The sequence below is a fragment of the Hemiscyllium ocellatum genome, chromosome 34 (assembly GCF_020745735.1).
Source record: "Hemiscyllium ocellatum isolate sHemOce1 chromosome 34, sHemOce1.pat.X.cur, whole genome shotgun sequence".
Taxonomy (NCBI): domain Eukaryota; kingdom Metazoa; phylum Chordata; class Chondrichthyes; order Orectolobiformes; family Hemiscylliidae; genus Hemiscyllium; species Hemiscyllium ocellatum.
The window spans coordinates 965193-991271 of record NC_083434.1 but is presented as its reverse complement, the minus strand read 5'-3'; the positions used below and the strand labels follow the sequence as shown (position 1 = coordinate 991271).

At 40.9% G+C, this 26079-nt stretch overlaps 1 protein-coding gene across 1 annotated transcript in view; it reads right to left on the bottom strand.

Moving 5' to 3' along the window:
* The window catches only part of LOC132832214 (phosphatase and actin regulator 1-like), a 488261-nt gene that overhangs the window by 148783 nt on the left and 313399 nt on the right, over positions 1-26079 (bottom strand). Inside the window, exon 3 of the mRNA XM_060850008.1 lies at positions 13343-13423. Within this exon, the coding sequence (XP_060705991.1) occupies positions 13343-13423 (81 nt within the window). The remainder of the gene's footprint in view (positions 1-13342; positions 13424-26079) is intronic.

Genomic DNA, 26079 nt, shown 5'->3' with positions numbered 1-26079 from the left:
CCAGAGAGCAATTAAGAGTCAAACAAATTGCCAAGAGTCTGGAGTCACATGTAGGTCAGACCAACTAAGGATGCCAGTTTACTTCCCTAAAGGACATTAGTGAAGCAGATGGGTTTTTTTCAACAATTGACAATGGATTTACGGTCATTATAATATTCTTAATTCCAGATATTCTTATTGAATTCAAGTTCCACATCAGCAGTAGCAGGATTCAAACCGGTGTCCTCAGAACGTTACCTAGATTTATGGACTAACAGTAATACTTTGCCTCCTCAAAACTGGTTGATAATTTGTTTAAACAAGAGGTGCAGATAGGTGCAGTTTTTGTTGAAGCATTGAGACATAAATGGCAGTGCTGGCATCAAGTTAACTTTACACATTATAAAACTGGACATCGCAATAGTTTGACAGACCTCTGTAATAAAGAATTCCACAGATTAACTACACTCGGAGAAAACATTCTCCTTATCTCTGTCTTAAATGTCTGAAATTATGTCCCCTGGTTCTAGACTCTCTCACAAGAAGAAACAATATTTCCACATTCACCCTGTCACATCCTCTAAGAATCTTAAAAGTTTCAATAAGATCACTTCTCACTCTTCTATATTCTAATGAGTACAGAATGAACCTACTCTAAACTTTAGTATTTGTACTCTATTTCCTTTGAAATAAAAGCCAACATGTGATTCGCCATTCCTGTTACCTGCTGAATTTGGATGCTAGATTTTTTTTGATTCACAGATGAGGATTCCCAAATCTTTTCATTCTGAACCTTTCTGTAGTCTTTCCCTTTTTTTCATTCACTTATGTGATGTTTGCATCACCAGGTAGACCATTATTTATTGACTACTGTCCATGGCCAGACCAGGTAAGGACAGCAGATTTTCTTCCCTATAGGAATGAACCATATTGGCTTTTGGCAACCATTTCATTAAATTTTTAATTTCAGATATTTTATGTCAAAAGAGGGTTTAAACCCTGATCCCCAGAAGATTACCTGTGTTTCTGGATTAATAGTCTAGTTATAGTCCCACTAGTCCATGGCCTCCCATATCGCAATATAACCACTTGACATACCTCCAGTATGTGCATGATCAATGCTCTACAGTAAGCAGAGTGGCTAATGCTAAAAGTATGAATGCATGACGGATGCTATTTTGGAACCAGCACTATATCTGAAGAGTTCACATGGCTGTATTTGAGGTTATGGTGTCAGCTGAAAATGTATTGAGATAAAAGCTTGTAATAGATTAAATTAAGGCTGTACTCCATACAAGATTATATAGAATTACAAATCATACAAGGCCATTCGGCTCACTGTATTGGTGTCAGTTCTTTGAAACTAGTTACATTCCGTTGCTTTTGTTTTACACTATCATGCCCTCTGGAGGCTGACTGCTTGGAAGAGACGTGCAAAAACAAAGTAAAAATCATTTGGCCAAGAGGAGAACCCACAGAAACAGTAATTCACAAACTCTTCTCATCACAATGTTTTCCTCTGCAATAAATATGGCAGAGATTGCCATGCCAGTGATGGACCCTTAAGCCACACCATGCAATGATAACACTGAGTTGACCACAATGTTCAAACCATTGATTTATGATACAGAAGACTGTCATCACTACCACCAACGTTTCAAGACAACATCCAATTTCCCTTTAGAAGTTACAATTAAATCTGCTTTCGCCATCCTATCAAGTAACCCATTTCAGATCATTAATAACTCGCTGCATAAAAACTTATTCTCTTTCCACCTCAACCTCAAATCTCAAAATATGAATAAATTGGTAATGATAGTGAACATATTACTTCATTCAAAATAAATGCATTAACAGTAAACACAAGAATTTCATGTAAAGGTATTAATTATTTATCTGCTACAACACTGGAATATATTGATTTTGAGAATTTATAAGAAAAGTTTACTTTTATTCTAAAAATTATTACACATTAAGATTATTACAAATGAAACAAGGTCAACAAACAATGACATATGAAAATGAATTTTGTGTTTTTAAGCAAATGTGACTGATTTTCCAGAATCTGGGCTGACAGCCCATCATATTATAATGATTATTAATGTTACCTCTCGTATTTTTCCAATGGACATTAGCTGTTTTATTGAGGTGTTACAGGCTCTTTTCCTATTTGCCTCATAATAACCAAAAAAATCATCAATCTGAATTTTTAATAATTAATTATTAAGTGCATTGAAAATTATGGACATAACTAATCATTACAAAGAGGTTTTGCACTAGTGATTAAAATTCTTTCTGTGGGGCTGACAGTGGTCTTTTAAAGGAAGAAAGAACAGATTTTTTTTTCCTTTTTTGTAAATCCTGAATATTTTGCTATTTTCAATTAAAGGTTAGGTCAACAAGTGGAGGGATTGAGGGGAAGATAGACCAGTTAAGACCAGTAAAACAGAAAAAAAAGCACAGGCAGAGACAAGTAAATGAACCCTATGAGTTGAAGTGTGTTTATTTCAATGCAAGGGGTTGAGCTCAAAATTAAGGTGGTGCAATCACTCTGATAGAATTATATTATAGCAAACCCCCCCTCCTCCCCCCCCACCAACAGTCACCGAGACATTGAGGAATAAATATGTAGGCAGATTATGGAAAGATGCAACAAAAACAAAGATGTCACCGTGGGTGACTTCAACTTTTCCAATATTGACTGGGACTCCCTTACATCAAGATGGGGCAGGATTTGTTAATTGCATCCAAGAGGGTTTCTTAAAATAGTATGTGAATAGCTTAACTAGAGGAGGGGCCATACTAGACCTTGTATTGGCTAATGAGCCTGGCCATTTCTCTGACCTTTCAGTGGGAAAGCATTTTGGAAACTGTGATCACAATTCCTTAAGTTTTAAGATAGCTATGAATAAGGTTAAATCAGAACCTTGCAGGAAGGTACTAAATTGGGGAGGGCAAATTGCTTCTGTAGCAGGAGCTAGGGAGTGTTAATTGGAAGGTGCTATTATCAGTCAAGTGCACATTTGACATGTGGGAATTGTTTGAAGATCTCCTGATGAGAGCTCTGGACCGATATGTTCCAGTGAGGCAGAAGATAAGGAAGGATGGGAAGGTAAGGAGGTTGTGAATTTAGTCAAAAGGGAAAAAGAAGCACATGTATGATTTGGGAAGCTAAAATCAGACAGAGGCCCTGAGGAATATAAAGAAAGCAGAAAAGAACTCAAGCTGGGAATTCAGACAGAAAGAAGGGGCCATGAAATGACCTTGGCAAGTAGGGTCAAAGAGAATACAAAAGCATTCTACACAAACATTAAAAAAAGAGATGTTAACAAGGGAGAAGGTAGGATCACACAAGGATAAAGGAAGGAACTTATGCTTGGAGGCAGAGGATGATGTTGAGATCCTAAATGAATACCAAAGTAGTATTCATCAGTATTCACCCTGGAGAAAGATATAGAAGATTGTGAGATTAGGGTGGAGCATGTTAATATGCTCAGGCAATTCGAGATCAAGAAAGAAGTGATGTTGGGCCTCTTCAAGAGCATTAACATAGATAAGTCCTCAAAACCCATTAAGTCCCCAGGTTACTGAGAGAGGCAAAACAGGCAATTGCTGGGGTCATGACCAAGATCTTTGTATTTGTTCAAGAAGGGAAATATGGATAATCCAGGAAATTATAGACCAGTGAGAGTCTCACTTCGGTGGTTGGGAAGCTATTGGAGAGAATTTTTAGGTTAGGATTTATGCACATTTGGAAAAGCATGGCCTAATTAAGGACAGGCAAGAGGCTAGAAAAACACAGCAAGCCAGGTAGCATCAGGAGGTGCAGAAGTCGACGTTTCGGGTGTAACCCTTCTTCAGTACTGGCCTAAGTAGGGACAGTCAGCATTGCTTAATGCACAGCAAGTCATGTCTTACTAACTTGATTGAATTTTGTGAGGAGGTAACTAAGATGATCGATGAGGGAGAGCAGTGGATGTTGTTAACATGGATTTCTAGTAAGGTTTTTGAAAAGGACCCTTATTGTAGGCTCATCCAGAAAATTAAGCTGCATGGGATCCACAGTGATTTGGCTGTGTAGATTCAGAATTGGCTTGCCCATAGAAAACAGAGAGTAGTGGTGGAGGGATATTTTTCAGGCTGGAGGTCCACAACTAGTGATGTTCCGTAGGGATCCATACTGGGATTTCCGCTGTTTGTAATATGTATAAATGACTTGAATGAAAATGTGGATGAGTGGATTAGTAAGTTTGCAGACGATAGTGTTGACAGTCAGAATGTCCTTCCCAGAGTTGATATGTCTAATACTAGGGGATATGCATTTAAAATGAGGGTGATGTTCAAAAGAGACATGGGTCGTGGAGGCAGATATTATAGGGCTATTTAAGGAGCTTTTAGAGAAGGACATGAATATGCAAGGAACAGAGGGATATGAACTAAGGGCAGGCAGAAGAGATTGGATTAATTTACTGTCATGTTCACCACAACATCATGGGCTGCGTTGTACTGTTCTATGTTCAAATCGGAGAAGGAAATGCAATCAATAGTTACAATAACCCCAGTCCTACCATTCAAGTTGGTCACACTGGTTCTCAGTGTTTGCTATTCTACATATCAACTATTCACATGCTGGGTGCCACTGTCCATAATCTTTGTTTTGGGGAGTCAGTTAGATCAGTTGGATGGATGGCTAGTTTGCAATGCAGTGTGATGCCAAAGGTGGGTTTAGCCCACACTGGCTAAGCTTACCACTAAAGATTCTCCTTTTCAATCTCTCCTCTTGCCTGAGGCATGGTAACCCTCAGGTTAAATTGATAATCATCTATCTCCAATGAGAGAGCTACTCTATGGTCTAGTAGGACCATGGCAACTTTATTCTGATTAGTACAACCTCCACTCCCATTGTAAAATTGCTTTCTCATCTGAAGTTGTAAAAATGAACACATGGGCTGTTGGGTTAAAATGATTGGTGGATGAATGAAATAATTTGATTGCTGCAAAAGTGTGAGAACTCCCAGTTTCTTGAGTAATGAATGCTCCTCAGTTTTGGTGCTTGAATTCTTGATAAGGTGCTACCGATGGCTAAAGCTTACACTGGGAGAAGTACTTTTATCACTCTGTATGTTCAGTAAAACACCATTTTGCTCACTGGCAGCAGAGGTGATCAACTGGTATTGCTCCACACATTCTTTTCCTTTCTTTTCTCTTTTCATCTTTCTCCTGCAGTTTGTTTTCAAAGCTTTTAACTTATTCAACTTATCCAGAGTGAATGGAGGAGGTGGCTCCTAGACCAGAGGCCATCACTGGTGAGTCCTGGAGGCGGGTCCCAGATCAGGTGCATGCAGGAGGCAAGTCGGACACCAGGTGGGTGTAGGAGGAGAGTCTCGGACATGGGAGGGGAGTCCCAGACCAGAGGCCATCATAGGGAGCCGAGTACTGGGGGCGAGTCCCGTACAAGAAGCTGGTGTAGAAGACAAATCCCAGGGGCGAGTCCCAAACTGGAGGCCACTAAGGGGAGGTGAGTCCCGGACTTGAGGCTGGTGCAGGGAGGCATGTCCCCCACTAGAGGCCACTGCGGGCAGGTGAGGCACTTGTAGGCTGGAACCGAGGCCTCGAGTTTTGAAGCCAACCTTACCCTACATGCTTTCAGGAACATATTGGCTTTGAACTCTCATTTTCTCATTTGTAAAAGCTTCATTCTTGTCAAATATTCCTTTACCTGAAAATAGCCTCCTCCAATCACCTTTTGACATAAGAGGGAAATTAGGAGGACAAAAAGGGGACATGTGATAGGTATGGTAGATATGGTTAAGAAGAGTCCAAAGAGCTTTGACAAGTATATTAAGGGCATTTGAATAACTGGGAAAAGAATACAGCCCCTTAAAAAGCAATCAGGCCATCTATGAGTAGAACTACAGGAGATTGATTAAATCAGATCCACCTATTTAGAATTAGCACTTACTGTTGAGAAAGACATGGAAGTTAGGGAACTCAGAGAAATATATAGTGATGCCTCAGAAAAAGTCCACAATACAGATGGAGGTGCTGGAGGTGTTAAAATGCATAAAGGTAGATAAATTCCAGGATATTGTGGAAAACTAGGGAAGAAACTATGGGGCCCGTAATAGAGATATTTGTATATTGTCAGCTAGAATGAGGTGCTGTAAGGTGGAAGGGTGGCTAATGCTGTGTCATTATTTAAGAAAGGTGTAAGGAAAAACCAGGAAACAACAGACTGGTCTGCCTAACATCAGTGGTGAGTATATTCTGAGAGACAAGGTCTACATGAATTTGGAAAGGTAAGGATTGATTAGGGATAGTCTGCATGGCTTTGTGTATGGAAAATCAATTGAGTTTTTTTGAAAAGGTGGCCAATAGAGGCAGAGCAGTAGGCATCAACTTTATTGACCTTAGCAAGACCTTTGACAAGATACCGCATGGCATACATGTTAGTAAAGTTAGATCACATGGAATCCAGGGAGATATGTGACTCTAGAGCCATAGCAATGTGATTGACTCTCAACTCCCCTCTGAAACTGCCTAATAAGCCACTCAGTTGTATTAAAGGCTAGAAAGTCACAACAAAGAAATGAAACCAGATGGACCACCTGGCAACCCATAGCAAATGGACTGCAGTGATTCAAGAAGGCAGCTCATCATCACCTTCTCAAGGGCAAATAGGGATGGGTTATCAATGTTGTCCAGCCAGCAATGCCATAGTCAACTGGGTACAAAATTGGCTTGATGGTAGGAGACAGAGGGTGGTGGTAAAAGGTTCTGCAATAATAATTTCTGAATCTATTGTTCTTCATCATTTATATATAAGATCTGGATGAGAATACAGGAGACACTGTTAGTAAGTTTTGGAATGATACCAAAATTGGTGGCATGGTGGACAGTGAAGACAGTTATCTAAGAGTACGATGGGATCTTGATCAACTTGGCCAGTGTGCAGAGGAATGGCAGATCAAGTTTAATTCAGATAAATGTGAGCTGTTGCATTTTGGTAAGATAAACCAGGGCTGGACTTACACAGTTAATGACTGGGCCTTGGGCAGTGTTGTCAAACAGAGATATCTAGGGGTGCAGGTACTCATTTCCTTGAAAGTGGCGTCACAGTGGATAGGGTGGTGAAGAAGGTGTTTGGCATGATTGTCTTCATGATCAAAGCCTTGAGAGTAGCAGTTGGGACATTATGCCCCACGACTATACAAGACATTGGTGAGGCTATGTTTGGAGTTGCATAAAGTTCTGGTCACCCTGCCATAGGAAGGGCATTATTACATTGGAAAGAGTGTAAAAATGATTTACAAGGATGTTCTTGAGACTGGAGAGCTTGTGTCATAAGGAGGGCTGATATACTGGGATTTCCATCGAGCATAGGAAGCTGAGGGATGATGTCATAAAATTTTATAAAATCTTGAGGGGAATAAATAAGGTGAATAGCCAAGGTTTTTTTTTACCAAGGGTAGGGGAGTCCAAAACTAGAGAGCATGGGTTTAATGTGAGAGGGGAAAGACTTAAAAGGGACTTGTGGGGCAATGTTTTCACACAGAGTGGGTGAGTATATGGAAAAAGCTGCCAGAGGAAGTGGTAGAGGTGAGTATAATTATAACATTTAAAAGACATTTGGGCAGAAACATGGATAGGAAAGTCTTTGAGAGATATGGGCCGAATGCTGGCAAATGGGACTAGTTCAGTTTAGGAAGGCAGGCTGGCATGGACAAGTTGGGCTGAATGGTCTGTATCCGTGCTGTATAACTCTATAATGTTGCAGTGCTGAAGAGTATTCAAGTGATTGTTGCTATGTGATGGTTGTAGAATCAGCGAGTTCTGTCTGTAACATCAATGTGTACATACATATGATGCCTGTACCAACAACCCAGGCTTCTTTGACAACATTTTCCACCAGCATCTGCAACCTCTACCACCTGGAAGGTGAAAGGCAGCAAATTCATGGGATCTCTCCTACTTGCACGTTCCCTTTCAGGTGACAGACTGTTCCATCACTATCACTGGGTCAATATCCTGGAACCCCTTTCCAAACAGCATTACACAGAACATAGAACAGTATAGCACAGGAATGGGCCCTTCAGCCATGATGTTGTGCTGAACATGACACCAAATTAAACTAATGCCTTCTTCTTGCTCTGGATCCATATCCCTCCATTCCTTGCATATTGTTGTGCTTATCTAAAAGTCCCTTAAATGCCCCTTTCGTGTTTGCCTTCACCACCACTCCTGGCAGCATGTTCCACTTTGTCACTACTCTGACTAAAAAACTTGCTCCTCACATCTCTTTTGAACTCCCTCACCTTAAATGCATGCTCCCTAATATTAGACATTTCAACTCTGGGAAAACATCCTAACCATCAACTCTATCAATGCATTTCATAATTTTATAGACTTCTATCAAATCCCGCCCCCCAGCCTCTGCTGCTTCAGAGAAAACAATCCAAGTTTATTTGGTCTCTCCTCATGGCTCAGACCCTCCAATCCAGGCAGCATCCTGGCATACTTTTTCTCCACCTCCTCCAAAGCCTCCACATCCTTCCTGTAATGGAGCAACTAGAACTGAACACACTATGTGTGACCTAACCAAAGTCTTATAAAGGCACAACATGACTCTTATACTCAATTCCCTGACCAATAAAGGCAAACATGACAAATGCCTTCCTAACCACCCTATCTACTTGTGTGGCCACTTTCAGGGAACTATGGACTTGAACCTCAAGATCCCTTTGTACACCTGCTCAGGATCTTGCCATTAACCATATACTTTTCCTTAACATTTGATCCCCCCAGAGTGCAGCACCTCACATTTATCCAGGTTAAACTCCATCTGCTATTTCTCCACCCATATCTGCAACTGATCCATACCCCGTTGTATCCTTTGACAACCTTCTACACGAACTCCACTTATCCTGGTATTGTTTGTAAAACTTACCAACCCACTTCTCTACATTTTCATCCAAGTCATTTATATGTATCACAAACAGCAGAGATCCTTGCAGAATACTAGTAGTCATAGACCGCCAGCAAGAAAAACACCCTTCCACCACTACCCTCTGCCTTCTATAGGCAAGCCAGTTCTGTTTCCTAGTGGCCAGTTCATCATCGATCCCATGAATCTTTATCTTCTGGATGAGCCTACCATGAGGAACATTATCAAAAGTATTACTTTAATCCATGTAGACAATATTGGTGCAGCTACCCACCATAAATTGAAGTGGTTAAAGATGGGCTTAACACCAATTACTTAATTACTTAACACCAAAGGGCAATTTCAGATAAGCAACAAATGCTGGCCTAGCTAGTACTATAAAAGAATTCACAAATAAATCCTGAGAATTTCAGTATATCTGCCATCAGGTTTTTCTTTTGAACTTTTTTTGGTGCTGCAAATTGAGCATGTGCTTGAATTCCAAAAAGGATTGCTTCTACAATCGCAGTGGAGCGAGTACTCAACTTCATACAGTGCAAGCTACAATTTCCCATAATGCACCATACAAGAGCACAGAATCTGTCCATTTGTGAGAAAACATACCCTGACAACTCAAAATACCTTTATTTTTATTGCGGAGATGGAATGATATTGTGTTTGGTCATATCTAAGCTAGGTGGCAGGGTGAAATGTGAGGAGGGTGTTAGGAGATTACAGGGTGACCTGAACAGGTTAGGCGAGTTGTCAGATGGATGGCAGATGCAGTTTAATGTGGATAAATGTATGGTTATCCACTTTGGTGGCAAGAACAGGAAGGCAGATTACTACCTAAATGGAATCAATTTAGGTAAAGGGGCAGTACAGAGAGATCTGGGTGTTCTTGTATACCAGTCAATGAAGGTAAGCGTGCAGGTACAGCAGGTAGTGAAGAAGGCTAATAGCATGCTGGCCTTCATATGAAGAGGGGTTGAGTATAGAAGCAAAGAGCAGCTTCTGCAGCTGTACAGGGCCCTGATGAGACCACACCTGGTGTATTGTGTGCAGTTCTGGTCTCCAAATTTGAGGAAAACATTCTGGCTATTGAGGGAGTGCAGCTTAGGTTCACAAGGTCAATTCCTGGAATGACGGGACTACCTTACGCTGAAAGACCGGAGCGACTGGGCTTGTATACCCTTGAGTTTAGAAGACCGAGAGGGGATCTGATTGAGACGTATAAGATTATTAAAGGATTGGACACTCTGGAGGCAGGAAACATGTTTCCGCTGATGGGTGAGTGCCGGACCAGAGGACACAGCTTAAAAATACGGGGTAGACCATTTTGGACAGAGATGAGAAGAAACTTCTTCACCCAGAGAGTGGTGGCTGTGTGGAATGCTCTGCCCCAGAGGGCAGTGGAGGCCCTGTCTCTGGATTCATTTAAGAAAGAGTTGGATAGAGCTCTCAAAGATAGTGGAATCAAGGGTTATGGAGATTAGGCAGGAATAGGTTACTGATTAAGGATGATCAGCTATGGTCATATTGAATGGTGGTGCAGGCTCGAAGGGCAGAATGGCCCACTCCTGCAGCCATTGTCTATTATCTATGCTGAATTACAGTTAGTGACCCAAGTTGAAATAATCTTATATTGAAAATAATGAGAAAATTTAAATGTTAGTATGAATATTTATATAGAAACATATATAGAATAGAATCCCTACAGTGTGGAAGCAGGTCAATCAGCCCATTGAGTCCACACCTACCCTCCAAAGAGCATCCCACCCAGACCCACCCCATCCCTTTAACCTTGCATTTTCCATTGTTAATCCACCTAGCCTATATATCTCTGGACACTATGGGCAATTTAGCATCACCAGTCCACCTAACCTGCATGTATTTAGACTGTGGGAAGAAACCGGAGCAACTGGAAGAAACCATGAACATGCAAGTCCACACAGATGGTAACCTGAGGTCTGGAGCTGAATGTCCCTGGCACTGTTAGGCAGGAGTTCTAACCACTGAGTCACCATGCTCCCTTAGATAGTACATAATGTACATAATAATACATCATAATTATTATAGAATATTCTTATAGAATACATAGTAATTATTTCGAAAAACTTAGGAAGCAACATTCTTCAGGTTGTGCAACACCACTAGATTTCAACTGCACTCATTCTAATTCTTATGATTGAGGCGTGGCTTTGTGGATTGAAATGAACATTTTAGTGAAAAACTAGTAGTCATTCCTGTGAAACATTATTTGTATTACATTATGACTTCTGTATTGAACCCCATAACCTCAAAACAAATAAAAATTATACTAAAGAAAGGCTTGGCAGAACGGATTAGAGAGAACACAAAGGCATTTTACACTTATGTGAGGAATAAGAGAATGGTCAAAGAAAGAGTAGGGCTGATCAGGGATAGCATAGGGAATTTGTGTGTGGAGTCTGAGGAGGTAGAGGAAGCCCTAAGTGAGTTTTTTGCTTCTGTCTTTACGAAAGAAACAAACTTTGTAGTGAATTAAACCTTTGAAGAGCAGGTGTGCATGCTGGAATGGATAGAGATAGAGGAAGCTGATGTGCTGAAAATTTTGTCAAACATTAAGATTGACAAATCACCAGGCCCGGAGCAGATTTGTCCTCAGCTGCTTTGGGAAACAAGAAATGCAATTGCTTTGCCACTTGTGAAGATCTTTGCATCCTCGCTCTCCACTGGAGTCATACCTGAGGACTGGAGAGAGGCAAATGTAATTCCTCTCTTCAAGAAAGGAAATAGGGAAATCCCCAGCAATTACAGACCAGTAAGTCTCACACTGGTCTGCAACGTGTTAGAAAGGATTCTGAGGGATAGGATTTATGACCATCTGGAAGAGCATGGCTTGATTAAATGCAGTCAACACAGCTATGAGGGGGGCAGGTCATGCCTCACAAACCTTATCGAGTTCTTTGAGGATGTGACGAGAAATGTTGATGAGGGTCGAGCTGTGGATGTGGTGTATATGAACTTCAGCAAGGCATTTGATAAGGTTCCCCATGGTAGGCTCATTCAGAAGGTCAGGAGGAATGGTATACAGGGGAACATAGCTGTCTGGATACAGAATTGGCTGGTCGACAGAAGACAGCGAGTGGTAGTAGAAGGAAAATATTCTGCCCGGAGGTCTGTGGTGAGTGGTGTTCCACAGATCTCTGTCCTTGGGCCTCTACTGTTCGTAATTTTTATTAATGACTTGGATGAGGGAATTGAAGGATGGGTCAGCAAGTTTGCAGATGACACAAAGTTTGAAGGTGTCGTTGACAGTATAGAGGGCTGTTGTAGGCTGCAGCGGGACATTGACAGGATGCAGAGATGGGCTGAGAGGTGGCAGATGGAGTTCAACCTGGAAAAATGCGAGGTGATGCATTTTGGAAGGTGGAATTTGAAAGCTGAGTACAGGATTAAGGATAGGATTCTTGGCAGTATAGAGGAACAGAGGGAGATGTTAAAATGGCCACCCAAGTGGACAGGGTTGTTAAGAAAGCATATGGTGTTTTGGTTTACATTAACAGGGGGATTGAGTTTAAGAGTCATGTGATCTTGTTGCAGCTCTATAAAGCTTTGGTTAGACCGCACTTGGAATACTGCGGCCAGTTCTGGTCGCACTATTATAGGAAAGATGTGGATGCTTTGGAGAGGGTTCAGAGGAGATTTACCAGGATGCTGCCTGGACTGGAGGGCTTATCTTATGAAGAGAGGTTGACTGAGCTCAGACTTTTATCATTGGAGAAAGGGAGGAGGAGAGGGGACCTAATTGAGGTTTACAAGATAATGAGAGGCATAGATAGAGTTGATAGCCAGAGACTATTTCCCAGAGCAGAAATGACTAACACGAGGGGTCATAGTTTTAAGCTGGTTGGAGGAAAGTATACAGGCGATGTCAAAGGCGGGTTCTTTACACAGAGAGTTGAGAGAGCATGGAATGCGTCGCCAGCAGCAGTTGTGGAAGTAAGGTCACTGGGGACATTTAAGAGACTACTAGACATGCATATGGTCACAAAAATTTGAGGGTGCATACATGAGGATCAGTGGTCAGCACAACATCGTGGGCTGAAGGGCCTGTTCTGCGTTACACTGTTCTATGTTCTATGTTCTAAATAACTGTTCCTTAGCATAGTTAGCTTGGTGGCTGAGCTGCCATACATACACAGTGCACAGCTCTTATAGCGTTACTAAAAGAGGAAAAACCATGAAGGATTAATTTCAGGTTGCAGTGATTGAGAACAGGTTGCTTGAGTGACATGGGAAGACTTGCAAAAAGGGTCTAAATACTTTAAATAATACTCTAATTAATATTTGCTGTAAAAAATAATATGCATGAAGTTGTGGTTAAATCCACAAACAAAATATAACTACTATCAGTTTCACTCATCCTGTTCTTTTTACCCTTTCCGGAAGTCTTACCTTTCTCAAAAATCTCTTTCAATACTCCTCGTTTTATTAGCTCCTCTCTGCTTTGTCGTGTGGAAAACTTTCTTTCCAAAGCTGAAAGTAACACAGATTATGTTTAGATGCAATGATATAAATAACAGATAAATAAGTATCCTGCTTCCTGTACCAGGCAACATTATTTCCTGCTTTTCTGTGATAAGCAAAAACCTCCAAATTTCACTAGCATCTCGCCACAGGTGCTTCTACACGCTTTGCCTGAGTACAAATAAGTCCTCCACAAACAACTTCAGTTGTAATTTATTCAGTAGCCATTTAAATAGGCTCACAATGCATGTTGTTTCAAGAGTGAATGAGGAAGATGAGGTTTGGACATATTTTGGCCAATTTTATTATCATGAAACTATTTCAGCCTGACAGAGCATGTTTATGATTTCATGTGCATGCTTCAGGACGCCAACAATGCAGGTTGTATTTAAATAAAGAAACAGCTAATGGTTACAACAGGGATAACCAATCAAAACAAAATCAGCTTCACTATCACTGGATTCATAACACAGTGAAATTAAAACTTTCAATGACCTTCCAAATTGCCTAATTGTTCCTAACCAGACTTTGTAAAAAAACATAAATATGCAAATTAAAACAAAAAACAATGATCACAACCCCCCACTCACACATAGGCAAATTCAGTGGAGGGATACAGTGAAATGAAAATAACCAGTTCAATAAAGTTTCCAATGTGGAAAAAACAGGCCTTCATGAAAACCTTGGACAACAGGTTGTTCACAGGCATGCAGAAATGTATAACTTGCTTGAATTCTGACGTTACTGTTTAAAGCAAACAATACCAGTAAACTTCTAGAAATATATTTACTTTATTCTTGCAGACTGGGATTTTTTTTCTGAGAACTTTCAAGAATAAAAACTAGATTAGATTAGATTCTCTACAGTGTGGAAACAGGCCCTTCAGCCCAACAAGTCCACACTGCCCCTCTGAAGAGTAACCCATCCAAACCCATTCCCCTTCCCTATATTTAACCTTGACTAACACACTTAACACTGTGGGCAATTTAGCATGGCCAATTCACCTGACCTGCACATCTTTGGATACAGGATAAAAGCTAAAGTGAGCAAAACACAACAGCAGTCTCCTGAAGTGTTCAAAAGTCGCTCTTCTGCCAAAATCCAGTCAGATTCAGCCTTTCTTCCAATTAAAATAGTCTCTGGTTGGCTGATTAGCACCAGTCTGCCCTTGCTTGTGTAATTCAACATCAAACCAGGTGCAAACCTAAAGCATAGCAAAAGCTCAGTGCCAATTTGTATGTTTATTCACACTTAATTAAATTACGTTATCTTACAGATCATTTGTCTTTTATCTTTTCTCCTTTAAAACAAGCTGCTATTCAAAATTTAACTCTTAACCTCAACCCACCATTTCAAGCCACAAAAAAAGGAGAAAATAAAAGAAATATAATGAGGGTCTCAAAAACAAACAACACTAAATGTTCTTCAATTTATGAAAGGTAGATAAACACAGAAACACAGAAAATACAAGTCAACCATTCAACCTTTCAAGCCTGCTCATCATTCATTAAGATTATGGCGGATCACCCAACTTAATAACCTGTTTCTGTTTTTACCCATATCCTTTGATCCCATTAGCTCCAAGTGCTCATTCTTGAAATCTCACCTGAAAATCTTTTTAAAAATTAGCTTTGACTGTTTTTTGTGGTCGTAAATTCACAGGCTCACCAGTCTATAGAGGAAGAATTTTCTTAACTCATTTTAAAATAGTTTAATCCACATGACCCCTTATTCTGGACTCCCCCACCATTGGGAACATCCTTCCTGCATCTACTCTGTCTTGTCCTGATAGAAGTTTATAGGTTTCTATGATATCCCCACCCCTATGCTTCTGAACCTCAACAAATATAATCCTAACTGATTCAACCTCCCAAATGTCAGTCCCACTATCCCAGGAGTTAGCCTGGTAAATGTTCACTGTATACTTTTTATAGCAAGAGACAAAATTGCACACAATATTTCAGGCATGGCCTTGCTAAGGCCCTATGTAATTGCAGCAAGACGTCCCCATTTGGTTATTGAATCCTCTTGTTATGAATGCCAACATGCCATTTGCTTTCTTTACCACCTGCCCACTTACTTTCAGTGAGTTGTTTACAAGGATACCTAGCTGCACATTCCCCTTGTTAGGGTGGCATGGTAGCTCAGTGGTTAACCTCACAATGGGTTCGATTCCAGCCTCAGGCGACTGTCTGTGTGGAGTATGCACATTCTCCTTGTGTCTATGTGGGTTTCCACCCAGTGCTCCAGTTTCCTCCCACAGTCCAAAGACGTCCAGATTAGGTAAATTGCCCATAGTGTTCAGGGATGTGTAGATTAGGTGCATTATTCAGGGGTGACAATAGGGTAGGGGAATTAGTCTGGGTGGGTTACCCTTCAGAGGATTGGTGTGGACTGGTTAGGCTGAAGGGTCTGTTTCCACACTGTAGGGATTCTTTGATTCAAATTATTATTTTTCAGATAACAATCTGCCTTCCTGTTTTTGCTACCAAAGTGGACAACCTCATGTTTATCAATATCATCCTGCATCTGCCATGCATTTGCCTGTGCATTCATCTTACCCAAATCACACTGAAACACCTCTGCATCCTTCCATTAGATCAACATCACTCCTTCACCCAACTTGTTTCAAAGAATCTGCAGATTTGGAGATTTTACATATTGTTCCCTCATCTAAATCATTAAAAAGATATTGTGAATATCTAGGATCCTGCAGTAGTGTGTTAGTCACTGGCTGCCTTTTGGAAAAAGATCAGTTTATTTCTCTTTGTTTCCTGTCTGCCAGCCAGTTTTCTAACAATCTCAATACACTATCCTCATCCCACACATTTCAAAAGCCTTCTGAAAGTCTCACATGAAAGTGCTTAAGAAGGCATATGGGATACTTGCCTTTATCAGTCAAGGTGCTGAATGCAAGACCCAGAAGGTTATGATGGAGCTTCAATGGAGGTCAGTTAGCACAGTTGGCTGGATAGTTTGTGATGCAGAGTGATGCATCTACATGCTCCAACTCTAAAGGAAACTGCAGATCATGATAAGAAAGTCCACCATTGAGTTTGTGGCCAATGTTGGAGCAACACCTCTATTCTTCAAACCAAAGTGTATAATCCTAAGCTTTCTCAAACTGTATTCCAACTGCCACTTCTTTGCTCCCTTTCCAGATTCTTCAAGTCCTTCTGCAGCCACAAATAAAAGATCTATTGTGCTAATTCAAAGAAGAGTTTCAATATCTATTCCTCAACCAGGACCGAGTCTTTACATTGACAAGAACATGGGTCACAGGAGGACAAGTTCCTTTGCAGCCTCTCTGACGTTCTCTTTGAGCCAGATTCTTTCATGCCCTTTGACAGTAACAGAAAAGACAAAGAATTATGTAGCACATTTCACAAGCACAGGATTCCCCAAATCAAACATTCTTTTGAAGCACAGTTGCTATTTTGAATGTGCGGCAAGCAAATCAATACACCAGAGTGTGCCTATCAGTGCTCTCATTTAAATCTTCATCGGAGTTCTCTGCACTTTCTTGTCTACCTTGGAGTGATGAAGCAAATTAGTCAGTAGTTCTAAACTACACAAATGTCAGATATTTTAAAGCAGAAGTTGGATGAAGGCAGAAGGCTGCACTGAGAAACTAAACCCTCATAGTCAGACCATTAAGCAGCTTGCTCATCATGCCAGATATTAGGATGAGAAGTCAACTTAACTTGGATTAATTAAATAAATCCTGAAGGGCAGAATAGAATGAGACATGTTAGTAGATAATAGATGCAATGGTTTTAATTTTTCAAAATTCCCCAGATTCTAGAAAGATCCCATCAGATTTGAAATTTGCAAATGTAACTATTGGCCGATTAGCCTGACCTTAGCCATCAGTAAGATTTTAGAGACCATTATTAAGCATGAGATTTCAGGGACTTGGAAGTGCACGTTAAAGTAGTCAGCATGGCTTCACCAAAGGGAGGTCATGCCTGACAAAGAATTCTTTGAGTACGTAACAAGCAAATCAGACAACGAGCCAGTGGAATTTCTTTTCTCATTATTGATTCACAGGATGAATGTGTTGCTGCCAGGCCAGCATTTATTAACTAGCTCTAATTGCCCAGACAATACTTAAAAGTCAACCACATTGCTGTGGGTCTGGAGACAAATATCGGCCAGACCAGGTAAAGATGGCAGTTTCCTCCCCTAACAAACATTAGTGAACCTGACAGGTTTTTCCCAAGAATAGACTTTGGATTCATGGTCATTATCAGACTTTTAATTCCATATTTTAAATACAAATTCCACCACCTGCTGTGGCAGGATTTGAACCAAGATCTTCAGGACATTGCTTAGGTCTCAGGATTAACAGTCCAGTGATAAAACTACCAGGCTGACACCTCCTCTTAAATGTGATCTATTTGGATTTCCAGAAGGCCTTTGACAAGGTGCTGCATAAGATGCTGCTATATAAGAGCCCATGGTGGTAGGGGCAATGGATAGAGAATTGGCTGACTGGCAGAACAGACAGTAGGGATAAAGGAGTCTTTTTCTGGATTGCAGCTGGTAACCATGGAAGTTCTGCATGAGCAACTGTTGGAACTGCAACTATTCACATTATACATTAACAATCTGTGACGTGGGGGTGCTAGTGTTGGACAGGGATGAACAAAGTTAAAAATCACACAACACCAGGTTATAGTCCAACAGGTTTATTTAGAGGTACAAACTTTTGGAATGCTGTGTCTTTGTCAGGTAGAAGGTAAAAAAAATGCTTCTTTTTAACCTCAAATATGAAAAATTGTGTTATTATTCTGATTTAAGATGTATTCATCAATGTAGAAGTAAGGAACAGTCCCATCAAATTGCAAGATTTATAAAGTTCTTAAACCACAGATAAAGAAATATTAGATAGGGAAAGCTGGCTGAACCATATGTCGATCAGATATTGGGTAGGCTGATGGTGAATTTTCATCTAGAATCAAGACCTGAGAACAGTGGTTCCATGCAGCGAGATCTGCCTGCCAAGCAAGAAGCACCATCTCTTATACTCACTGCTGCCAGAAAGGAGGCTATGTCTGCTACCAAACAGCAGCAGGATCACATCAGTCCAAGGTGTAAGGTTCATGATTGTTCTAATAAAGCCCTGTAAGTTAACTTTTCAGTTCTGAAGAAAAATCACACTATGCTCAAAACATTAATTGTTTCTCTCTTCATTGATGTCACCAGAGCTGCTGCATTTCTCTAGTATTCCATGTTTTTGTTTCAGATTTCCAGCATGTTATGGACTAGGCCAGACCACTCAAAGTATTCTTAAGCAGGCAGCCCAGACCGTAACTTTGCTATTTGTTAAGTGTACAGTGAAAATTACCTGGAGTAAGTTAGCTAGGTTGACTACCAGGTTTTAAAACAGACAAAAATTTATTCACAAAACTATGGAATGAAGCACAAAGAACAGAATATAGAATACCCACAGAACTTAATCTATCCAAACTAGACTTAATTATGCAGTTCTGAAAATACACAACAGTCCCAATAAACAAACCCCTTAAACACAAAGTAGAAATGAAACAAAGGCTTACAGGTCAAAGTTAGAAGGGCAGCAAGAGACAGAGTCTAACAGCCTGTTTCCACACAGTCCACTGCTGAACTGACAAAGTTCTGAACTGAACTGCTCAGCTAGAGAGTTAGCCACACTCACTTGACTTATACAGGTTACTTCTAAAACATGAAAGCTGTGGCGGAGAGTCTGTTTACATATAAACACAAAGGCCTTTACTCTCTATACCAAGCCAGCCATGTCTGAGCCCAGACTGTTTTATGACTCCTCTGATAAAATCCAAAGACTCAGCATCCTTGAGAAAATGAACAGCTTTTAGAGAAAAGGACCAGCTTTGAGACAAGCATTCACAGTCTTAGCTTTTATTTAGACAAGATAAGTGACTTGATGGGTGGTGTGACAATGTATCTTTATTGAAAAAAATCAACAAAAACACTTTCTGGAATAAGCTTTTTTCCTGAGATGAAAGGAAAAGCAGAAACTGCAGTGAAGGAATTAAAAGCAACTAGCCATCCCTGGGAAGAAGGAGTCAATGCAATATAAACAAGCTGTTTCCTGAGAGAAAGGAGGTAACACTGCTTGATAATCTGCTGCTTTATGGCAAATGAGCAATTAAGACTGCCTGCAGAAGGAAGATCCTGAAGGAAAGGAGTTAGTTGCAAGACAAACCATTTCAAACAGACAGCTGACACCGAATGTAACAAGGGAGGCTACTTCTGATAAGAAGGCAAGGTATAGACGTGAGGTCTCCAAAAGAGTAATCTATGTTGGGAAGAAGGACTCTCAAGGATCATCATAAAGTCACACCACAAACTTGAAAGAGAAAATTGCATAAAAATCCAACATCAGACAATGCTGCAGCAGAACTTCAAAAATCAACACTGCACAAGGATAATAGCCAGGTTGGGATATAAGGCCTAACTTGTTTACGTGGGGGTCATGGTTTGGTTGCTACATGCAATAAAGTTTAAATCATTGCTTTCTTACTTGACTGTCCATGAGATTCCTTAATAAATAGCCGAATTACTGGTAACTTGCAGGGATTTACCCACAACAATTGGCATCGCTGGGTTTGTCTTGGTTAGAAGTTTAAATTGTTCAGCCTTGTATTCTCAGAAATCCTGCCTGAGCCTGATTTAAGAGGACAGTTGCCCCACGTGATCACCAGTGATCAAGTAGGTGGAGGAGGATAGATGCAACATTTTTAGATTTAATAGGAACATTCATTTTGTAATATTGAATTTGGCATTGGAATTATGTAGGGGTGGCATATACCTGGCCAGAATAGAAAGGCTCATGTCTATTTACACAAAATGGCCAATAACTGAAAAGTAAAATTAAACAGCAGAATTTAAAACAAAATGGGAGATAGAAACTAAGCAAAACAGCCTGCTTACACACAGTAAAACATAATGATACCATTGAACAAGTCACTCCAAGGATAGTAAAAAGGATTCAGCCTGTTACCATTCAAAATAGCTTTGATAAGACAACCTAAAGTCTGATAAATGAGTAACTCTAGCCACATGAAATGAATGGGTAACTGTCCCATAAATGAACAGACAACAGGTGCCAGATACAGCCCATTAATTCCCTAAAACAGCTAAGGGTGCAACAGCTAAAGTTATCTTGTAGTATTTACTTTCTTGCAAGAAAATAGAATATTAAGAAATAGGTTCTAGTAAAGAGTCTTAGCATGATTAGGATAGTTTTCTGCATAAAAATAGGTAAATGTAACCAAAGCATAAGGGGAAATAAAAGCATTTAAACGTAGATGGGAAGTTAACTAGCTTTAGGAAATGACTTCAAGATAGATTGCTCTCAGCCCATTAATTACAAAGTCCTGACAGTAAGAGTAGCTGTTATAATTTTACACTTTATAACAGAGGATCCTCAATTATCCGAATGAGATGGGTGGGCACTATTTTGTTCGGATAACCGATTATTCAGTTAATTGATTCAATGCCTCTCCTCTGGGTCTCGGAGTTTCCTGAAGTTTATTTTTTCCTCTGTCTGTCTCAGGATTTGTTTCTTAGCAGACACATGCTAGTATGTAAGGGATCTGCAGCTTTGCTGAAGCCTCCCCCCACACCTCCAAAGTCAGTTCAATGGGATTGACACAGCAAGCACTTCCTAAGTCTGCTCTTCAGTCAGGAGACTAGGCAGCAGCACACCTTGCGTGAGCACATCCCCCCGCAATTCCCCACTGCCCCCTCAACACCAACAGTAAGACTGCTGCGAACTTTGGGGGGAGGAGGTCTCAAAAACCACACACACACCTCTTTTTACTGCAATTTTTTGACAAGTTCCATCTTTGCCCTGTACAGGAGAGATTATCTGGGGAAGAGGGGTTCAGGTTACACTGAAGTTCTACACAGGGGTGTAAGTGTGGGGAAAGAGAAACAGCGATGGCAGTCAGACCCTTGGAGATGGTGCCTGGGCTCCCATCGATGTCCAGGACTGTTCTTGGTAGCATCTCAGTAAGCTGGGTTCGTTTTCAATCATCGTAAACAAAAGATGTAATCTGTGTTGAAATACCTCTTTAATGTAATGTTTCTATCGGGACCTTGAGATCTTCTTTAGATAATTCAAAATTCAAATAATTGATATTTGAATAATTGAGGTTCCTCTGTATTACAAATCTTATAGAAATTAAGTTAAAACTAACTGCCTTCTGTATTTCTTTTTACATATATAATTAGGACCGTGGAAAATATGAGGAATAATTGAATGTAATAAAATGAAATAAAATGAATAACAGAATTCAGACTGTCCCTAGAGATAAGCTAGCCTGAGAGATCCAAAGGAGTGTAACAATTAACTCTGGAATGTGAGATGCAAAAAAGATCCCAAGGATGAGCAATTGTGGAGTCTGTTAAACACCATGAGATCATGGGATCCTAGGGCTGTCATAGGGACACCCATCATTGATTAGATATTTTACAGGATTGGGTGTATAGGTTAGAAGGAAGGCTGTTACTAGGGAATATGTGATCATTGTAACACAGAAATATATAAAGTACTGTTTGTTTACTGTACAAGTTAGTGTGTATCATGGATTTCCCTTCCAAGGCCAGTCTCGGGGGAAGATCCTTTAGCTCTCTCCCTGCATTTACTGGTGTCTGCTTGAATAAACATCTTCTACTTGCCTGAATCCTGCCTCTTGTGAGTCTTCAATCCTGGTTGGGGGAAAACGCTCCTACATCTTAGCTTTGAAATCATGGCAGATAATCAATCTGCATGGTAGAACTGGTGAGGGAATATTTGAATAAGAAATTGCAAGTGGGATAGAGTATTAGGAAACTTGTGATGTTTCAAGTCCTGGGCACCGGATTGTTAGTTACAGTCAGTTAGGAGGTCAGTGGAAAAGTACACACTCAAAGAGGGTGGGCTGATGGACTTCCATTGTCTTTTTTTCAGAAGACGTGAAGAGTGAGCTAGAGCAAATAAAGCGGAGGTACGTAAGCTGAAGTCATAAAATGCAGAGCTAAAACTGCAACTTGATGCAGTGGGCCTTTGTCAGTCAGAAAGGAGCAATTTTCTTGTTGAAAAACACATAATTAAAGGGATGGGTTAAACACCAATCAGAAGGAGATGGCTCATCTTTCAAATTATCAAAGTCAATTTGCAATAGCGAACAAAAAAGCCAAGAGGTAGGTTCAAGAGTCAAAAATTAAGACTCAAGAACTGGAGGGTAAACGTAAAGATCTCTAGGCAACACCTAAAGTACTTCATCAAACACAGCTTCAGCAACAAGTGCAGAATGCTGATAATTCTCAATGTCAACAAAAAATTGATGTCTTTCAGTCACAGCTTTCTAGCCAGAGAAATCATGCTTTGGGACCCTTACAGAAATTTGGACAGGAATACTGAGTGGGTACTGGTTGAAGATGAAGCTATTCTGATCAGGGTGGGAAATACAATTACAATCTCAAGTCAAGTGCCCCTCTGCCATGCTTGGATAAATGCTCCCTCTATCCATCAATAACAGGCTGCTACAAGGCCAAAGTAAAGATAAAAATTAATGAAAATCCAACAACAAAAATGGGAATATAGGTAATCAACCAGTAACTGTGCTATAAACCTGGTATTTTGAAAAGTGCAACAAACAAGTGGCAGAATTTGAAGCTAAGTCAGTTAAGGGTATGCATAAACTCTAGAGTCAGTCAGGAGAAGGGCAAAGACCTAGCTGCTGGAGTATCAGAGGGGTGAAATACCTTAGACTTAGAGGGGCCAGAATGGGAATTTAATAAAAGCTGATCCCAAACCCCTCCTATTCCATTTCCCTGTGACAAACCCTAGAGAGAGAATAAAGAGGAATAAAGCTAAGTTTGAATCGCAACTCGTTGTTTATCTGATAAAGTAAGAGCACCTGGGCAAACGTGTTTTTGAAATTAGCAGGTTTTGAGAAGATTTATAGCTCAGGTTGAGGTTTTGGATGTAGGTTTGCTTGTTGAACAAGAAGGTTCATTTCCAGATGTTTCGTTACCTTACTAGTTAACATCTTCAGTGGGCCACAGGTGAAGCAATGCGGAAAATTCCTGCTTTCTATTTATATTGTTTGGGTTTCTTTGGGTTGGTGATGTCATTTCCTGTGATGATATCATTTCCTGTGGTGAAGTCACTCCCTGTTCCTTTTCTCAGGGAGTGGTAGATGGGGTCTAACGCAATGTGTTTGTTGATAGAATTCTGGCTGGAACGCCATGCTTCTAGGAATTCTCGTGTGTGTCTTTGTTTGACATGTCCTAGGATGGATGTGTTGTCCCAGTCAAAGCGGTGTCCTTCCTTATCCGTATCTAAGCATACTAGTAAAAGAGGGTCATGTCTCCTTATGGCTAGTTGGTGTTTTTTTAGATTAGATTAGATTCTCTACAATGTGGAAACAGGCCCTTTGGCCCAACAAGTCCACACCACCCCTCCAAAGAGAAACCCACCCAAACTCATTCCCCTACCCTATATTTACCTCCGACTAACACACTTAATACTGTGGGCAATTTAGCATAGCCAATTCACCTGACCTGCACATCTTTGGATTGTGGGAGGAAACCAGAGCACCCAGAGGAAACCCACGCAGACACGGGGAGAATGTGCAAACCCCACACAGACAGTCACCCAAGGCGGGAATTGATTCCGGATCCCTGGTGCTGTGAGGCAGCAGTGCTAACCACTGTGCTACCGTTCCACCCCAAGCCGCTGAGTCACCGTGTATCCTGGTGGCTAGTTTTCTGCCTGTTTGTCCAATGTCCAATGTAGTGTTTGTTACAGTTCTTGCATGGTATTTTGTCAATGATATTAGTTTTGTTTGTTGTCTGTATAGGGTCTTTCAAGTTCATTAGCTGCTGTTTTAGTGTGTTGGTGGGTTTGTGGTCTACCATGATGCCAAGGGGTCTGATTTGTCTGGCAGTAGCAACCATCCCAAAACACACAAACAAAGCTGCATCAGAACATTATTTCAATGAGCTGACACAAACTGCAGCACAGAGGAACTACGCAGAGCAGAGAAAAATCACCTGTACCGTAGATTCAAAAATAATGGGTACCCAATGAACACAGGGAGAAAGTGAGGACTGAAGATGCTGGAGACCAGAGTTGAGAAGTGTGACGCCGGAAAAACACAGCAAGCCAGGCAGCATCCAAGGAGCAGGAGAATCGGCGTTTCGGGCATAAGCCTTTCTTCAGAAATTCCTGAAGATTCTCCTTCTCCTCGGATGCTGCCTGGCTTGCTATGTTTTTCTAGCACCACACTTCTCAACCCAATGAACACAGTCCACCGATTTCTCAGCAACAAACCCAAACAAGCAGACAAAACACGTTCAGAAATCCTAGCCACTCTCCCCTACATCAAAAACATTTCAGAAATGACTGCCAGACTACTCAGACCCCTTGGCATCATGGTAGCCCACAAACCCACCAACACACTAAAACAGCAGCTAATGAACTTGAAAGACCCTATGCCGACAACAAGCAAAACTAATGTCATTTACAAAATACCATGCAAGAACTGTAACAAACACTACATTGGACAAACAAGCAGAAAACTAGCCACCAGGATACATGAACACCAACTAACCATAAAATGACATGCCCCTCTCTCACTAGTATGCTTACATACGGATAAGGAAGGACATCACTTTGACTGGGACAACGCATCCATCCTAGGACGAGTCAAACAAAAACACACATGAGAATCCCTAGAAGCATGGCATTCCAACTGGAACTCCATCAACAAACACAGAGTTAGACCCCATCTACCACCCCCTGAGAAAAGGAACAGGGAGTGACTTCACCACAGGAAATGACATCACCAACCCAAAGAAACCCAAACATACAAATAGAAAGCAGGAATTTTCAGCATTACTTTGGCTGAGGCCCACTGAAGTTGTTTAGATCAGAGTGGTGCTGGAAAAGCACAGCAGGTCAGGCAGCATCTGAGGAGCAGGAGAATCAATGTTTCAGACAAAAGCCCTTCATCATGAAGGACATTCATGATGAAGGACTTTTGCCCGAAACATCAATTTTCATGCTCCTCGGATGCTGCCTGACCTGCTGTGCTTTTCCAGCACCACTCTGACCTAAACTTTGATTTCCAGCATCTGCAGTCCTCACTTTTGCCCACTGAATATGTTACATTTTTGCCCACTGAATAGGGTAATGAAACGTCTGGAAATGAACCTTTCTGCTCAGCAAGCAAACCTACATCCAAAATGTTTTTGAAATAATAAATTTCACAGGCAACGGGTGGCACAGTGCCTCAGTGGTTAGCACTGCTGCCTCACAGCGCCAGCGGCATGGGTTCGATTCCAACCTCGAGCAACTGTCTTTTGGAATTTGCACTTTCTCCCCGTGTTTAAGTAGGTTTCCTCCAGGTGCTCCGGCTTCCTCCCACAGTCCAAAGATGGTGACTGGATACTGCCTTCATGGAGTTATTTCAAAAACCAATGCCCTCTTTCAGATTAGATGAGACAGTTAGAGAGTTCCAGGTTTTTTTACCCAGCATCATTTCCAAGGTAAAAATGGTGTATGACTTTGGAGGGTGGTGTTCCCGTGCATCTGCTCCCCTCCCTTAAAAAGATCAATAGAACTCAATTTGTAAACTCTGAAATTTTAGACTGAACACTTGACTGCA